The sequence below is a fragment of the Xyrauchen texanus genome, chromosome 30, assembly GCF_025860055.1.
Source record: "Xyrauchen texanus isolate HMW12.3.18 chromosome 30, RBS_HiC_50CHRs, whole genome shotgun sequence".
Lineage (NCBI taxonomy): Eukaryota > Metazoa > Chordata > Actinopteri > Cypriniformes > Catostomidae > Xyrauchen > Xyrauchen texanus.
The window spans coordinates 198772-217056 of NC_068305.1; the positions used below are offsets into that span (position 1 = coordinate 198772).

Genomic DNA, 18285 nt, shown 5'->3' on the forward strand with positions numbered 1-18285 from the left:
TCTTTGTCTGCTTTGGTGGACAGCAGAAAGGGAACGGTGTCTCCAAACAGAGGCTTTCCCACTGGGTAGTGAAAGCCATTTCATTGGCCTATCACACCCAGGCCGTACCCCCCCAACCTTGTGGGTCCGAGCACACTAAACAAGGACTGTTGTGTCCTCTGGGCACTGGCCAGGGAGACTTCCTGGCAGACATATATAGAGCAGCGGGTTGGGCAACACCCAATACCGTTGCAAGATTTTACAGTCTCAGGGTTGAGTCAGTATCATCCCGTGTTTTCTCAGGTCCAAGCCAGTAGAACTCGGTAACACGCTGACGTACTGGCCAGGTGGATTGCTTGCACCTAGCGCCCTTTCCCTCAGCCGAGGTAAAACTGTGCGCTTTCTGCCCCAGGAGATTCCGCATATTCGGATCCCTGGATGATTCCTCCCTAGCCCTTGTGGGTCAGCAGTTCAGCGGAGGAACTCGCCGACCCAATCCACTGTGGCTACTTAATCTACCCTGTACTTAGGCGCTCCACAGGGCAGGACTCCTATGTGGACTCCCCCTGTGTGTATTATCTGCGGTACAGTCCCCTTACAGAAGTGGACCACGTCTCCCTTAGGCAGTCCCAGCTGCCCTCCGGTCGCCGTTTTGTAGCAACTCCCCACTCCTTGAGGCTGGATCTACCACTGTGCCACTTTCTACATGTTGCCTAAAAACCCATGTGATGTATTCACCACTCTTACCTCCCCTGCCGGGCAGGTGTGGTCTCTGCAGGGTCTTTTCCCCCTGAAAGAATAGGAAACTGGGTAAGACCCCCTTCCCTCGATGCATGTAAGGGCCCCGGCCGTTTCTTGCTCTATGCAGAGAAACATAGAGAGAAAAGAGACCCAGCCAGGCTTCCCCTATCTAGGGTATCCAGAAGGATTCTGACGACTTTTATGGGGCATTGGGGAAGGGTACGTGCAGTCTGACACAGCTGGTCGCCTTTGCATGTAAAATACCTGCCTGCTCCTGTGTCAGCAGAACACGTACATGGCTCAGCGCATGGCGTGATTTAAATTGGACCCCTAGTGTCGCTTCTCTGACACAACATCGTGAGAGCGACAGACGGGAAACGTCTAGGTTACGGATGTAACCTCCGTTCCCTGTTGGAGGGAACGACACGTTGTGTCCTCCCGGCCACGTAGCTGAGCCGAGCCACTGTAGTGGCCGGACCATTTCCGGCTCCTCAGAAAAATCCTGAATGAACTCGACGTATTTCCTCGCCTTTATACCCGTATGTCCGGGGGCGGGGTATGCAAATACTGTCTGCCAACTTCTCATTGGCCTTTTTTCATAGATCAGAGGCATAGTCGGCACTCAAGAGAGACCCCTAGTGTCGCTTCTACGACATAATGTCTTGTTCCCTCCATCAGGGAACGGAGGTTACATCCGTAACCTAGATGTTTTGTACTAAAATTTTTGAAAATTGACCTGCATTTAAATTAAGTGTAGTCCTAAAATGTGCGAAAATTACATTGCCACAAGACATAACCTGCTTATGGTCTGCAGTGTCCATAACCTGGAAAGCCTGGAGAGATTGTAGAAACTGAATACAGAAACATTTTGCAAAAAATATCTTGTAAGATACATTTCAGATTGTAATTTGTATGTGCTGCTGAGATCACACTATAACCTTCTAAATTAATTTATTTTTAAACTACATAACCTAATTAAGACTAAAAACATTGGCTATGAATATCTACTTTTTCACAACTTGTCTTTTTAGAGCACAAATTGTAAAACTGTATAACACGTTTACCTGTTTAACTCCATCAAGCCGCCATATAGCCTCTGGAAAAAAAACACTGCGGATCTAACTTGACACTACAGTAACCAATCAAAGTCCTCTGGAGGTTTGTACAGCCAACTTGGAGCTAAAGTCCCATCCATTTGGAGCTGACCCTCCCATTTGGAGCTGGATCCGATCTCTGTTTATACCTCAATGCATCTCAATGCTCTTGACCAGGAGGTGGTGTGGGAGGCCATGAAAAGGCAGGACTCCATTTTCACTCTTATGCGTGAAATTTAACTGTGGCTCAAAGCAAATACAAGATGCCCAAATCTGCGAAACAAGCATGCTTTCATGTAGGAGACCAGGTGCTCAGGAAAAATATTAGAAACCAACAAATAAAGGGTGGGAAGCTAGAGGGGAAACTGGACTGGTCCCTTTACAAAAGTTGCTATAGATAAGGAGAACGCAAACCTACAGTCTGACACGCAATTTATACCTAAAGTGAATTTTGATCACCTTCAGATTTTCAAAGAGCAACAGCCTGAAATACCCCATAGAATTAAATCCTAAAAAGGACAATTAACAGTTACCCCAACAGCCCTGTTAGCACCAACAGCCCCAGCCCCGGCACCACCAACAGCGGCAGCCACAGCACCACCAACAGTCCCAGCACCACTAGCAGCACCAGCACCACCAACAGCAGCAACCCAAGCACGACTAACAGCCCAGGCAACACCAAAGGCCCTACCCCCAACACCACTGACAGCACCACCAACAGCAGAAACCACAGCATCACTAACATCACCAGCACCACCAACAGTGCCAGCCACAGCACCACTAACAGCCCAGGCACCACCAACAGCCTCAGCACCACTAGCAGCACCAGCACCACCAACAGCAGCAATCCCAGCACAACTAACAGCCCAGGCACCACCAAAGGCCCTAGCCCCAGCAACAGCTCCGGCACCACCACCAGTCCTAGCACCAGCAACAGCCCCAGCACCACTAACAGCACCACCAACAGGCCAAGCAGCAGCTCCAGCATCAGGCTCTGCTGCAGCCACAGCTTCAGCCTCAGGAAATATTGAAAAATGTATGTTTCTAAATATTTACTTATCTTTTAATATAAAGAATTCTGTTCCTAGGGGCCTGGGTAGCTTAGCGAGTATTGACGCTGACTACAACCCCTGGAGTCGCTAGTTCGAATCCAGGGCATGCTCAGTACCCTGTTACTAGGGAGGGTAGAGTCACATGGGGTAACCTCCTCGTGGTTGTGATTAGTGATTCTCGCTCTCAACGGGGTGTGTGGTAAGTTGTGTGTGGATCGTGGAGAGTAGTATGAGTCTCCACATGCAGTGAGTCTCCATGGTGTCATGCACAACAAGCCACTTGATAAGATGCACGGATCGATGGTCTCAGAAGCAGAGGCAACTGAGACTTGTCCTCCGCCACCCGGATTGAGGTGAGTAATCACGCCACCACGAGGACCTACTAAGTAGTAGTGGGAACTGGGCATTCCAAATTGGGAGAAAAGGGGATAAAATAAAAGAATGCAGTCCCTAATGTATCAGGTTTTTATGTTGTATCCCTGCACTTTGTGCTTATTTTATTTAGATGTGAAAGATGCTTGGGACGGTCTAAAGGCCAATGTCCTGCGTTCAAAAATTGCCGATCAGGGCCTGGAATGGAGCTTGAGAGCGAGGCAAAATGTATAAATTAATTTCTTTGGTGAAATAGAATTACCAAATTACGTTGGAAAAGTAATTACTATTACTACTAATTTACAGGTGGTTTTTGTTTGAATAAAACAACTGTTAACTGTTCATTTTAAACCGTGTATACAATTGAAAGACAATTTTACTAGGTCATAAATGCCTACTTCGCCATGCTGGAGCTTCGACACAATGTGACATAAAAGGCATAGGCGCTTCAAATAGATACTATTGGAATCACTTCAGTATGGAAAGGAAAGATTCCACTATTCAAGGAAAGTTGCAGACTTTTCTACATATGTTAGTGTAGCAAGGTAAAAGGCGCATGGCCCCTTTAAGAGCATTTCTTCATGGGCGGAGTTGTGCACGCGATTAGATTTCCGTTTGCTTTATAAGACCGGAAGAGCAGTTGTTTGCATGGGCTACGGGCTTTGTTCGCCGGTCGAGACTTCAAAGAAGGTAATCGTTGTTGCTACTTTCCCTCATTCTGTATGTGTTGCCCATAAAGTGAAGTGCACCTAGTATCATCCGGTAAGAGATTCTTGTTTGCCTTGTTTGTAGGCTGTTTCCCCTATGCTCGTGTATGGGCGCTGTATATTGAGTGAGAGGTAGGTCAAAGTGAATTACTTGGTTTGAAGGTTGTGACGTGTTCTTAACCATGTTTATGGATTTATTTTAGGCTGATTAGATCTCCCTGATGATCGTGGGGCTGGTGGATGTATGTTAGTGACCATTGAAATTGGTGCTGTTCAACCCATTAGAGCATTGGTAGGGGTTTTATGTGTTTTTGGAGTGATTTAGCTGGGGGAGTGGCAATATTTATTTGTGTAGTCGATGATTATTTGATTTTAAATTTATTAATGTAATACTTGTTTATTTTGTTTTCTTTAGGATTTCCAGTTTCTTTGGCACTGCTGTCTTTCCTCCCCCTTGTTTTTTTCCTTTTTGGGATATGTAACCCTTCTCTTTTTTTGTTTTGTTTTTTTGTTTTTCCCGGTTAACGTCAGTTTATTAATTTTATAATTAATATTGTGACCCGTCTAGTACAGCTGGGTATTGCTGCTGTTATTAGTTCACATTGAGGCCGTTTAAACTATAATGGTCAGTTTTCTGAGCATCATTTTTACTCTGAGAACCAACTAATTTGTTTTATTGTTTTTTTTATCGTTTTAGCGGATCACTGAGGGGTGCTGGTTGGAACGTGGGTGTGGTCTCTTTTGGTGGATATTCTCCAAGGGTGCTGCATGTTCACTGTGTGGTGCACATTGTTTCTTTTGGGTGTGTGTGTGTGTGTGTGTGTGAGGGTGGTGTGTGTATTTTCTTTTTTTAGGTACCTGTACTGGTGAATGTCACAGGTAATAGTGTGGGCTCACGCCAGTGGCCGGTCAGTCCTCCTCGAGTGTCCGCTAGTTTTCTTTGGGTTTGTTTTTGTTTCTTGTAGTTGGTTTCTATATTTTAAGATTACCTCTCCATGTGTTAATACCCAGATGCAGAATTAAGGCCCATAATTGTGTGTGTCATTTTTTTGTATCATGCCTGTTAACAAATTGTGAATTTAGTTATTTGAGAAACACATCTCTGTTCCTTCTGTTGATAAGGTACACAAGGAATCTGTGTCTATAATTTAACTTAACTCTCCCTGAGAGGGATTCAGGGTGGCATAGTCAGGCTATGTTGGACTGGGCACCTCCAACTCTAGAGTTTATAGTGCCCCTTCCACCACTACATTTGGCGTAGACGGCAGGATTTGTGTGATACAGAGACGTCTTTCTCTTGGTTTGTAGAAGGGTATTTTTTTTGTGTGTTTTTGGTTGATTTTTTTTTCTGTAGGGGAGTGAAAGACAGCAGTTGGCCAGCTAGTCCCTGGACAGGGCCCCGTTGGACAATACACATTAATTCTTCCACCAGTGGTCATTGGGAAAGAGACCCACCAAGATGGATGATGAATTACAGGGATTGCGAGATATGGTGATACAACTGAGGGCGGACAATGAGAGACTAATACAGGAACGGACTGAGGCAGTGGTACCTCCAGTGGGGGCCTCTATGTTTAATTCTGTTTTATCTGATAGACCTGTTACTCCCACAGTTCCTGAGCGTATGTTGTATGTGCCAAGAGAATGAAAATGTCCATTATTTCGTGGGAGCCTGTAGATCGATGTTGTTGAGTGGATTGAGGAGGTACGTGCAAGTATGCAGGCTAGGCATCTAGCCCCAGTAGATCAAGCATATTTTATTTATGATCACTTGGAGGGAGAAGCTAAGAAAGAGATACGGTATAGATCTAGAGGGGAAAGGGAAGATCCAGAAAAGATTTTGTCCATTCTACAAGAATTGTATGGTTGTTCTTAATCTTATGTTGCCTTGCAGGAAGCAGTTAGAGGGGGAATCCCTTAAGGAATATTCACATGTCCTGTTCAGTTTAATGGAACAGGTGGTTAAGTGTGCTCCCAATGGATTACCCAATTCTGCTGTTCTACTTAGGGATCAATTTGTTGAACATGTTAATGATCCCAATCTTCGTAGGACCTTAAAGCAGGTGGTTCGGGATAAACCAGGTTGCACCTTGCTTGATGTAAGAGCTGAAGCCATCCGTTGGGAACAGGAAGGTAGGCCAGTAACTGATAGAACTAGGAGTTATTCAGTGCCATCTATTTGTGCTTTGCAGACCTCTAGGGTCCCTGATACACAAGTGCTTTCTTCCCCTCAAATGACCGAGATTGCGGAGTTAAAAGAGATGATGGTTAAACAACAGCGACAGCTTAATGAACTTTCTGAACGTTTTCTGTCTTTTCAACAGCCTTTTAGGCGTAACTCTTCTTCCCGTGATGGCCCAGTAGTGTGTAGGCGATGCCAACAACCAGGCCATTATGCCAGTAGCTGTGATAATGAACGTGTTATTTCTCAGGTTCAGCACCACCAGCCCCGTCATCAGCCTCGTCCCCCACGGACCTTATCCCCTTCCAATCAGCCGACGGGAAACTAGCACCTTCTGTTTTGCAGAGTCACAGAGCAGGAGGGGATATTACTGGCTCAAGTGTCCGAGGGCCTGTAAGTAAAGAAATCGTCTCACACCTAGTGGGTGTATGCCCATCGATCACTGTATCTATGGGAGGGGTGCAGGTAAATTGCCTTTTAAATACTGGGTCTATGGTCTCTACTATATACGATATGTTTTTTTTTTCAAAACTTTGCGGAAAATCCACATGCATGCCAATGGTTACAGCTGAAGGCTGCTAATGGCCTAGACATCCCTTACGTTGGATATGTAGAGCTTGGTGTTCAGGTATTGGGTAAGGTTATTCCCAAGCGGGGGATTTTGGTGGTGCAGAGCCCCCAAACTCCCTCGCCTATTAATGTGCCTGGGGTTTTGGGTATGAACATCATAAGAGAATGTTATTCTGAGTTGTTTGGTCAATATGGCTCTGATCTCTTTGATCTTCCCCAAAGTTACCCAAGCTCCTAATGTCTTACAGCAAGCCCTGCAGTGGTGTCATCAAATTCAGTCTGTTGCGCGTACAGGATGTTTGGCAAGAGCTAGGGGCAGACGTGGCGCTTCTATCCCAGCTAAGTCAGTGAAGTTTATCGCAGTTACCTGTGCTCAGCAGGTATTTTCTTCATGCAACACAGCTTTGTTTGAACCCTCTATTGGATGTAATCCCCTGCCTTCAGGTGTGTTACTTTACCCAGCTGTGGTTAAGGTTATTAGGGGTACTGCCTACGTTCCTATTGTGAATGTTAATAGATCTGTCACTAAGCTTCAACCCAGATGTTCATTAGGTATTTTACACCTGGCACAAATTGTCAGTCTACCTTCAGGCATTTCAGAAATACCTGTAGCACCATGTGGTTTGAGGGTGGCTACAGTGAATTCCCAGGCAGGACAAATTGACCCAGTGTGTGAGTTTATTCAGGCTGTAGATTTGCAGGTCTTGTCGAAGTGAGGGATTTACTGTATAAATATTCTTCCGTATTTTCGGCGCACGAGGGAGATTTGGGGTGTACTGATCTCATAGCTCATGAAATCCCTGTAGTCGATGATGTGCCTATTCGACAAAGATACAGGCATATCCCTCCATCAGATTATGATTCTGTTAAAGCCCATATTAACCAACTTTTAGAGGCTCGGGTGATTCGTGAGAGCTGCATTCCCTATGCCTCTCCCATAGTTCTTGTGAAGAAAAAAGATGGTAGCCTACGGATGTGTGTAGACTACCGGCAGTTGAACAGCAAGACTCGGCGGGATGCTTTTCCTTTACCCCGTATTGAAGAATCCTTAGATGCTTTGTCTGGAGCCAAGTGGTTCTCTACTCTGGATTTGGCAAGTGGATATAATCAGGTGCCAATGGCTGAAAAGGATAAGAGTAAGACTGCATTTTGCACCCCCTTTGGCCTGTTTGAATTTAATCGCATGCCGTTTGGATTGTGTAATGCGCCGAGCACATTTCAGAGGCTAATGGAACATCTTTTTGGAGCACAACATTTCCAGTCTTTACTGTTATATCTTGATGATGTTATTGTGTTTTCCTCTACTGTAGATCAACACCTTGGCTGTTTGGAATCGGTGTTGTCGTATTTACAAAGGGAGGGGCTTAAAGTAAAGCTGGAAAAGTGCTGCTTCTTCCGGACTGCAGTAAAATACCTCGGTCATGTCATCTCCGAAGATGGTGTTTCTACAGATCCTGAGAAGGTGGCTGCTGTGTCCACTTGGGGCCATCCTGCCACAGTGTCTGAGTTGAGATCCTTCCTAGGGTTTGCTAGCTATTATCGTCACTTTGTTCAGGGGTTCGCCAGATTGTCTGCTCCCTTGCATCGCTTCGTTGCCGCTCTTGGTGGAAAACACAAGAAGGGGAAAGGACCGTTGATAGGAGCAGCATGGACCGAAGAATGTGAGGAAAGTTTTGTGCACTTGAAAGCCTCCCTGACTACAGCACCAGTGTTGGCATATACCAACTTCTCTCTGCCTTTTATTTTAGAGATCGATGCTAGTCATAGGGGCCTCGGAGCTGTACTGTCCCAAGACCAAGGGGGAAGAACAAGACCTGTTGCTTATGCTAGTAGAGCTCTCTCTCCTTCCGAACGAAATATGACCAACTATAGTTCTATGAAGCTGGAGTTCTTGGCCTTAAAATGGGCCATGACTGAGAAGTTCAGGGAATATCTGTTGGGGCATAAGTGTGTCGTGTGGACTGACAATAACCCTCTCAGCTATTTGAATACAGCTAAGTTGGGGGCCACGGAGCAGAGATGGGTGGCTCAATTGGCTGCCTTTGATTTTACTATCCGTTACCGGCCTGGCCGAACAAATGTTAATGCTGACTCCCTCTCTATACAGGTGCATTCTGCTGATGAGTGTTCCAGGCTACAATCCCTCCTCCTTGGGACCCCCCTTCCAGAAAGTTTGCAAGTCCATTCTGACTTAAGGTCTACGGAGGTAATGCAAATGGCCATTTATGTATTGCCGACAAATTCTACTGATCATCTGGCCACTCTCCAACAACAAGATCCGGTTATCGGCGTATTTCTGCACTTTTGGCATCGGAAGAGGGTCCCTGACAGACTTGAATGGAGGGGGCTCCCCAAGCCTGTGCAAGAATTGCTGCAACAATGGGATTGTTTGATTGACTTGGAAGGGCTCCTATATCGTAGAGTTCTCCGGTCTGATGGAGGTGAACAACAATATCAGTTAGTTTTGCCCGAAGCTCTGAGGGAAGTGTTACAGCAGTTGCATCAGGGCCATGGGCACCAGGGTATTGAGAGGACAACCGAGTTGGTGCGACAGAAGTGCTACTGGCCCGGGATGTATGAACATGTAAGACAGTGGTGCTATCGCTGCCAGCGATGTACAATGGCAAAACCCATGCAGTCAGCGGCCCATGCACCAATGGGGCATCTTCTGGCTTCTAAACCAAATCATATTTTGGCCATAGACTTTACACTCCTTGATCGTTCTAGGGATGGAAGGGAGCATGTCTTGATTATGACTGATGTTTTTTCTAAGTTTACACAGGCGGTTTCTACTTGAGACCAACGGGCCCATACAGTGGCCGGGATACTAGTTCGTGAATGGTTTTATAAGTTTGGTGTGCCGGCCCGCATCCACTCTGACCAAGGTCGGAATTTTGAAAGTGCCTTGATCCGACAGCTGTGTGAACTTTATGGGGTTCAGAAGACCCACACTACCCCTTACCATCCGCAAGGGAATGGACTTTTGCGAACCCTCCAGCCAGACCAGAAATGTGATTGGCCTCTCTATCTACCCCAGATTATTTTCTCATATAACACTACTATTCATCAGTCCACGGGTGAGTATCCTCATTTTTTAATGTTCGGCCAAGAGCCCCATTTTCCTGTTGATTTTCTCCTTGGTCGAGTTAAGGAAACACCAGTGGGGTCGATAAATGATTGGGTGCAGGAGCATCAGCAGCGTCTGCAAGTAGCATTCGATACAGCCAAGGAACGGCTGAAGGCTGCAGCACTCCTCCAAAAAGAGCGTCATGATCGACAGGTGACTCTTGGAAGTTTTAGAGAGGGGGATTTGGTTTACCTGCGAGATTACAACATTCGTGGAAGAGCAAAAATTCGAGATGTTTGGGGGGCTACCATCTATAAAGTGATTAAAGCTCCCAGGGATAATGGATCAGTGTATTCGATTGCACCCCTTCATGGCCCTGGTGCCGTAAAACATGTGCACTACTGTCATCTGCGATCTGCCCCGGTAGATTTGCCCCCTGCCTCATAGGGCCCGTTGGTTGAACCGAGTCCTCTAATGAGTGATGAAGAGTCGGAGCGAGAGTGGTGGATCGTTCCTCAAGCGGAGGCCAATAGGTTGGGCACCACTGATAGCTTTTCTTTAAATCCTCCTACAGAGCCGCAGATGGTTGAGGACCTGGGAAGTGATTCGGTGGAGGTCTGTGAGGCCCCTAGTGCTAGTGGGTTCCAACCTAGACGGAGCGTCCGGGAGACAGCTGGAAAGCATTCTAACGTCTACCATTTGCCAGTGGGAACAAGGACTAGGGCACATGGGGCTGCAGTCTCTCCAGTCCCTGGGTCTAGTAATATGATGCTGGCCATCTTTAGACCCTGGATTTAGATGTTCGCTACATGCCTAATGGTATTTTATTCATCTCACTTCCATAGTCCCTTGATCTTTCTTGTTATCGTTGGGGCGCCGATACAGAGTGGGGGGTGGGTTGTAGCAAGGTAAAAGGCGCATGGCTCCTTTCGGAGGGTTTCTTCATGGGCGGAGTTGTGCACGCGATTAGATTTCCGTTTGCTTTATAAGACCGGAAGAGCAGTTGTTTGCATGGGCTACGGGCTTTGTTCGCCGGTCGAGACTTCAAAGAAGGTAATCATTGTTGCTACTTTCCCTCATTCTGTATGTGTTGCCCATAAAGTGAAGTGCACCTAGTATCATCCGGTAAGAGATTCTTGTTTGCCTTGTTTGTAGGCTGTTTCCCCTATGCTCGTGTATGGGTGCTGTATATTGAGTGAGAGGTAGGTCAGTATGAATTACATCGTTTGAAGGTTGTGACTTGTTCTTAACCATGTTTATGGATTTATTTTAGGCTGATTAGATCTCCCTGATGATCGTGGGGCTGGTGGATGTATGTTAGTGACCATTGAAAGTGGTGCTGTTCAACCCATTAGAGCATTGGTAGGGGTTTTATGTGTTTTTGGAGTGATTTAGCTGGGGGAGTGGCAATATTTATTTGTGTAGTCGATGATTATTTGATTTTATATTTATTAATGTAATACTTGTTTATTTTGTTTTCATTAGGATTTCCAGTTTCTTTGGCACTGCTGTCTTTCCTCCCCCTTGTTTTTTTCCTTTTTGGGATATGTAACCCTTCTCTTTTTTTGTTTTGTTTTTTTGTTTTTCCCAGTTAACGTCGGTTTATTAATTTTATATTTAATATTGTGACCCGTCTAGTACGGCTGGGTATTGCTGCTGTTATTAGTCCGTATTGGGGCTGTTTAAACTATAATGGTCAGTTTTCTGAGCATCATTTTTGCTCTGAGAACCAACTAATTTGTTTTATTGTTTTTTTTATCGTTTTAGCGGATCACTGAGGGGTGCTGGTTGGAACGCGGGTGTGGTCTCTTTTGGTGGATATTCTCCGAGGGTGCTGCATGTTCACTGTGTGGTGCACATTGTTTCTTTTGGGTGTGTGTGTGTGTGTGTGTGTGAGGGTGGTGTGTGTATTTTCTTTTTTTAGGTACCTGTACTGGTGAATGTCACAGGTAATAGTGTGGGCTCACGCCAGTGGCCGGTCAGTCCTCCTCGAGTGTCCGCTAGTTTTCTTTGGGTTTGTTTTTGTTTCTTGTAGTTGGTTTCTCTATTTTAAGATTACCTCTCCATGTGTGAATACCCAGATGCAGAATTAAGGCCCATAATTGGGTGTGTCATTTTTTTGTATCATGCCTGTTAATAAATTGTGAATTTAGTTATTTGAGAAACACGTCTCTGTTCCTTCTGTTGATAAGGTACACAAGGAATCTGTGTCTATAATTTAACTTAACTCTCCCTGAGAGGGATTCAGGGTGGCGTAGTCAGGCTATGTTGGATTGGGCACCTCCATTTCCCATAGAGTTTATAGTGCCCCTTTCACCACTACATTAGTAACAGCTATTTGATGTTGATGGCTTACAAGTTAAAGCTTTTGTATTTACATTATTTCAGAGGGATCCCACACATTATAAAATGCTGTTTGGTGTTGTGAATAGTATTGCCTTTTCAGCAATTGTGAGCACTTATTGACATGTTACAATACATACAGTATACATACAATAAAATATAAAGTGAAAATAATTTTTCATAAAGATTTTCATGAAAAAGTTCTAAAACATGGTGAAATTTTGTGGCTCCACAGACGACAAGTGAGATGATGACCATGATTCAGTCTTCATTCAGAACATAAAGAGAAAGAAAAAACAGGTTTAAAAAAGTAAAGAAACATTAAGATATAGAAAAAAACCACACACACACACACACACACACACACACACACACACACACACACACACACACACACACACACACACACACACACACACACACACACACACACACACACACACACACACACACACACACACACACTCTCTCTCTCTCTCTGTTGGTGCAGATAAAGTTGAGTTTATGAGTTTGAGGAAGGCTGATCCATTGCTGATCTCCTTCAGACTGAACTGCTCCAACTCTCGTTCCATCGCTGCAATCTTCCTGTCCTGTCCCGTGACCTGCAGCCCAGTTCTGATAACACAAGATCTGTCCATTCACCCAGAACCACAGGCCCAGAGTGCAGGAGTGATGGAGACCCATCCACACCGCTGCAGTCAAGGCGTCTTTAACCACATTCATAATCCGACACTGAATCTGCTCTGAGTGAACTGACACCAAATCCACATGATTCTCTCTGCAGTATCTCAAAGCTTCATTCCAACTCACATTCAATCTAATCAAAACCAGTTCATCTGAACACAAAACAGACCACAATCTAGAGGTGAGATGGTTTAAAACCATGATGAAAATATATTATACTTGCAGGTGTTTAAAGCTATTGCAGTTAATTTCATTCTCTGAATGCGAGTGGATCTACAAACCTTCATGACAAACAAACTGAGTTTTTGCATCACAGTTCCAGTCATCCCATCGTCCGTATTCTGTCTTGACCCAAAGCACTGTACAGTTTTCATTCCCCCCAGAATTATCAGGAACACTTGTTCTCCAGTTTCTGAATGAGGATTCATTCTGATCGGACCACTCCCATGAGTCTCTGAACAGACCGATCCAGACTGCAGACGTCCCTCCATTTGAACCGAATGTATCATTCCTGATCTTCTCAATCTATGTATTCTCAGTCTGGTTCCTCACACTGACCAGATCTGTGTGATGATCTCTACAGAATCTCTGAGCTTCTCTCCAAATCATTGACAGATGAACAGGGATGTATCCTTTACTGCTGTCTTTTTAAGAAAATAAACAGCTCTCACTACTTTTGATTTACAATGATTAATAGACAAATTAAATAATAGAGTACAATTTTAATTGTAGTATTTCTCACTACAACACTTTTCCAAAAAGTCGAACAAGACGATGTGTCAAAGAAGCAACACTAGGAGTCTCCCTTGATAGCCTTACGCATCTCTAAACTTTAAATTTGTGCACAATGTCGAAGTGAGCGACAGACGGGGAACTAAAAGCAAATAAAGCACTTACTGTATGTTTGATCAAAACAACATTTACACTCATTAAATGATAACAATGTTTACTGTTTTAAGAGATTAACAGATTGTGTTCAGCACATAATTCACTCTGCAGATGCTGCACTCACCATTGTAACATATGAACTGCAAGTGTTGTGTGCTGTGATTAGAATCAAACCATCCTCCAGTATTCATTTTGCTACAGTCTTCATTATCATTTGGTTGTCCCTTTGTCCAGTTACGATACTGTAAATCATTTCCTGTGTAGAATGCAGGGTCACCCAGAGACCACTTCAATGTCTTATTGTTTGTCTTGTGCAGTCCGATCCAGACAAACTGAACTTGATCATCATTCACACTCTTCAGCAGCTCTTCAATGTCGTTCTTGTTGTTGATGGTGACCAGATCTGTGTAATTCTCTCTGCAGTATCTCTGAGATTCAGTCCAGCTCAAATTCTGATTCACAAAGTGATACTGCCATGGAACACATGCAGATAAACTGAAAACAGCTGAGAAGAGAAAAATATCAGGACAAGCTCACACAATTCACAGGATGATACGGATTCCAATATGAAAGAAAAGTGACAGACACACTCACCTGAGAGAAAAAGAGTGATAAAAGTATATCGCTCCATTTCTGAGGAGAGACAGACGATAACATTCCAGATATGAAAAAGTTCAGGGATTTGTTCAAGATATATGAAGCACATTAACAATCATATGATACTATAATCATAAAAAAATCATGAATAAAGTAGTGCGAGTAAAGAACAGGTGTGCATTAGTAAAGATCATGAGAGTTTCTCTTACTCTAGTTGTGTCTCTTTCTTGAGATTCTGGATCTGTTCTTCAATCAAGTGTGCGTGTGACTTTATTGTGTTTCTTCCTCTGAGTACTTCCTTCTCTAAACAAATTACCCTTTCTTCTGATGATGACCTGTAGGCATGTGCATGTGTGTTTTATCATGTTAAAGTTTGAATCTAATTTTGCTTGATTTGAATATGAAAGATAAATAGTGTGAATGTGTGTGTTGCGTATTTACTGGCAACAAAATTCAAAACATCTACAGATATTCATCAGGTAACCATGGGATCAAGCAAAGATATAATAATAAAAACTCCCTGATTTGTGCATTTCCTCCTAAAATTTTCCAACATCACCTACAGTTTGTGTGGAAAGTCCTCATGGGGAAAATGACTTAACAAATGTATAAAATTATGTCTTCATGAAAATGTAAAGTGCATTTGTGTTTGTGTGAGTTAGGCCTCACATGCATACAACAGATCACATGTATTTTTGTAAAGAAATATTTCATATGCAAACCTAAAAATAAGCAAGAAAATGTTACAAAGTGGATCTTGAACCAGCACTTTTCAAACTACTGAGGTGATTCCCTAAGAATGATGTGACATTTATATTTGAAAAATTAAGTAGGAATTTTCTCAAAGTATACAATGGATACCCATGTGTTTTTGTAAAGATATTGCATTATTCTGCATTTATACGATTCTGCATTATTTTCAATCCAAGCTAAAATAAAAGTTGAACATAATTGTTTGCTTTGATTCTGAAACAAACCCCTCCATCATGTATTTGTTTAGCATTTAGCCTTCCAATAAATACTTAAAAACCTTTTTGGTGACTACCCAGCAAGCCAAACTATGTGACTGTGACTTAACTATAATGTAATGTGATGAACAAACTTCCGTCTTGGAAATGGTCACGTTGTGACATTCCTAAATTCGTCACCACAGTGTAACACTGTGAGAGTGTCAGTATGTCATTGTAACATTGTGGCAACGTTGTGGATCAATAGTTGGTGTTTGTAACCAGTTGGTAATTTTTGCTTTTAAATGCAGTAGATTAACTTAATTTATGTCCTCATTTGCCTAGCACTATTTTAAAGGCAATTTAAACAGTTGTGTATGTGAAAGCTTGACTAAAAATGATTGTACTAAAACATTTATTTTGACAGAGAACAAAAGATTAACAACGCAAAAAGAAATGAAGAACTTCTGGCCACAGAACTGCAACAAAATTATGAACCTTAATTACATTTGTTCTCACAATTAATATTAATTTGAATACAGTAAGACAAGCTTTGTAATTCCTAAAATACATTTGTTCATTTAATTTAACCCTTTAAGGTTCAGACACTGAAATTATTATTTTTTTTTTTATCATGAACATGTTACAAACCATCAACAATGTGGGATCAGATATATATTACTTTTGGGTCAAAGGTCATTTTTTTAGGTGGTTTCAGCAAGTAACCACCACACAATAAAGAACTAGAGATGACATTAGAAATTATATGCATTTGTCTTGCATCTCTGCATTGAATGCACGTTCACGCAGATGAGCAGGGACCAGTCAGTAGAAAGGTCGCTTTAATGTCCTACGTTTTTATAACTGTGATCTTAATTGCCTACCGACTGTAAGCTGTTAGTGTCTTAACGACCGTTCCACAGGTGCATGTTCATTTATTGCTTATGGTTCATTAAACAAGCATGGAAAACATTGTTTAAACACTTTACTATAAAGATCTGTAAAGTTATTTGGGTTTTTACAAAATTATCTTTAAAATACAGTGTCCTGAAAAAGGGACGTTTCTTTGCTGAGTTTATGTTTTGCAGGCTTTAAAGTCTTTATTCTGAATACATAATTATGCTTTGTAACTTTTGTTTACATTGAACACTTATTGTGGTTATTTTCTTGAATATTTTCTTATGAATATTAGCTATATAGCTAACGTTGACTTAGGAAAATAACCACAATGAATAACAATATAGCTCACCAAATTAGTTTTTTTGGTCAAGTTTGATATCTACACCGTAAACAATTGCTGTAATTTTTTATTTTTTTTTACAATAGACTACTGTATTTTGCTATGAATTGTGGGAACATGCTAAATAATTTTTGTAAATTTTACAGTAATATCTACAATAAGATACTGTGTTTTTTAAGGTAGATGGTAAATGTTACGACACCTAGGGGTAACATTTTAATTGTAAATGGATTTAAGGTGTATGTTTGGTTGGCAAATGACAAAAAGCAACCAGGCAAGTAAACGGTATAAAAAAGGTAATTTATTCTGAGTTGTATCACCGTAACGAAAAGTCAATGATAACTGAATAGGGTGTTTAAATGTTATGCAAAGAACATACTAATAATGAATCGAGAGGGAAAAAGGACATGAATGGAGCCAAAGAAAAGAAAGAATCAAAACAATTCTAACTTATTTTTATAGCCCTCTAAACTCACAAAATTTTTAGTTCCAACAAAACACAAGAAAATAAACCGGGTCTTCGACGTTGGAAACGCCAGTGTCTAAACTATTCTGCCTGCTCTCAAAAAAAAAACAACAAACGTACAGGGGTTGGCACTCACTCCTAACCTAAGGTGTCTAATACAAATAACAGTCTACGTGGTGCAAGATGTATGTCACGTGACGTCTTACCTGTCCACTTTTCCACTCTGGTTTGATGAGCAGCGAGTTATATAAATAATACTGATGAAAAGTCACATAACCACGAATGGGTAACGAGTGACTTTGTCAGTATACAAAAAGAATGTACAAGGTCACAGAGAACCAGGGACAATACACAAAATCAGAAGCTAACAAGCAAAGCTGTCATCAAACGAAAAAAGGCTCCAAACACATGGATTCAAACAGCTTTTAAAGGGAAGGAAGGGCCATCCATTGGTGGAGAGTGGAGATGATGTCATCAGGGTAATTAAGATTGGCAGCCCAGATAACAAATAACAGCAACCTAATCATGTGTGTAAAAACAGAGGGAAACAGAGAAGAGAACACAGAACAATAGGGATGTAACACTACTGTTATTGCATTTTCCTATGAATTCTGGGAAAATGTTTATGCAGTAAATGCTACAGGTTCCCTATCTGTCACTCACTCAACATTGTGTCGATGAGTTCACACTAGGGGTCACCCTTGGGAGCCCAGACATCTCTGATCTTTTGAGAAAAGGCCAGTGGGAATTGGCGTGTGGGATTTGCATGCCACTCCCCCGGACATACGTGTATAAAAGGAGTGACGCAGCAAACCACATTCAGATTTCTTCTTCTGAGCAGAGCAGACACATTCATTGAGCTGAATTCTTCCTGCCGTTCCATTCATCTCTCCTCTGCCGAAAGCTGCTGGTTCTACGGCGCAGTACAGTGGTTCTCCCACTCACACACTACGGTTGTGTCGAGCAACATCCCTGGGCGCTTCAGCAGTGCAGCAGAGCCCTTCCTTATATTCATATATATATATATATATATATATATATATATATATATATATATATATCAATAAAAGAGTTTATATTTCTCTAAAAGAGTGGCACAAACGAAAGCATCTTTTTCAAGATGCCCTTTCCTTTATGTGTAATTCCTGGTTGCGGTCGATTTCTCTCTGCTTCTGATTGCCACGATCGCTGCCTTACATGCTTGGGTGCTACACACGCGGAGTCAGCATTCGTGGATAATTAATGCCCTCCTTGCGAGGACATGACCATGGCTACGCTGCGGTCACGGCTCGCCTTCGTAAGAGGGCTAGACACCCCAGCGGCTCCCCGACTCTGTCCTTCTTCCTACAGGAAGGA

General features: G+C 42.8%; 1 protein-coding gene across 1 annotated transcript; it reads right to left on the reverse strand.

The window, feature by feature from the left end:
- Window positions 1-9791: 9791 nt before the first annotated feature.
- Window positions 9792-17816, reverse strand: LOC127623563 (C-type mannose receptor 2-like). The gene is made up of 5 exons (XM_052097955.1): window positions 17717-17816; window positions 14274-14312; window positions 13804-14184; window positions 12573-12943; window positions 9792-10016 (listed from the first exon to the last, which is right to left on the reverse strand). The coding sequence occupies exons 1-5, from the start codon at window positions 17814-17816 to the stop codon at window positions 9792-9794; spliced, it is 1116 nt and encodes a 371-aa protein (XP_051953915.1).
- Window positions 17817-18285: the final 469 nt, after the last annotated feature.

Bases quoted from the DNA above. Each gene is read 5' to 3' on its own strand.
- LOC127623563 (XM_052097955.1), bottom strand. From the start codon at position 17,816: ATGAATGGAACGGCAGGAAGAATTCAGCTCAATGAATGTGTCTGCTCT. The intron at 14,313-17,716 runs GTATGTCCGGGG...GTCTCTCCTCAG, and splicing joins GCGTCACTCCTTTTATACAC to AAATGGAGCGATATACTTTT. The intron at 12,944-13,803 runs GTGAGTGCAGCA...TTTTGTGTTCAG, and splicing joins GCAGTTCATATGTTACAATG to ATGAACTGGTTTTGATTAGA.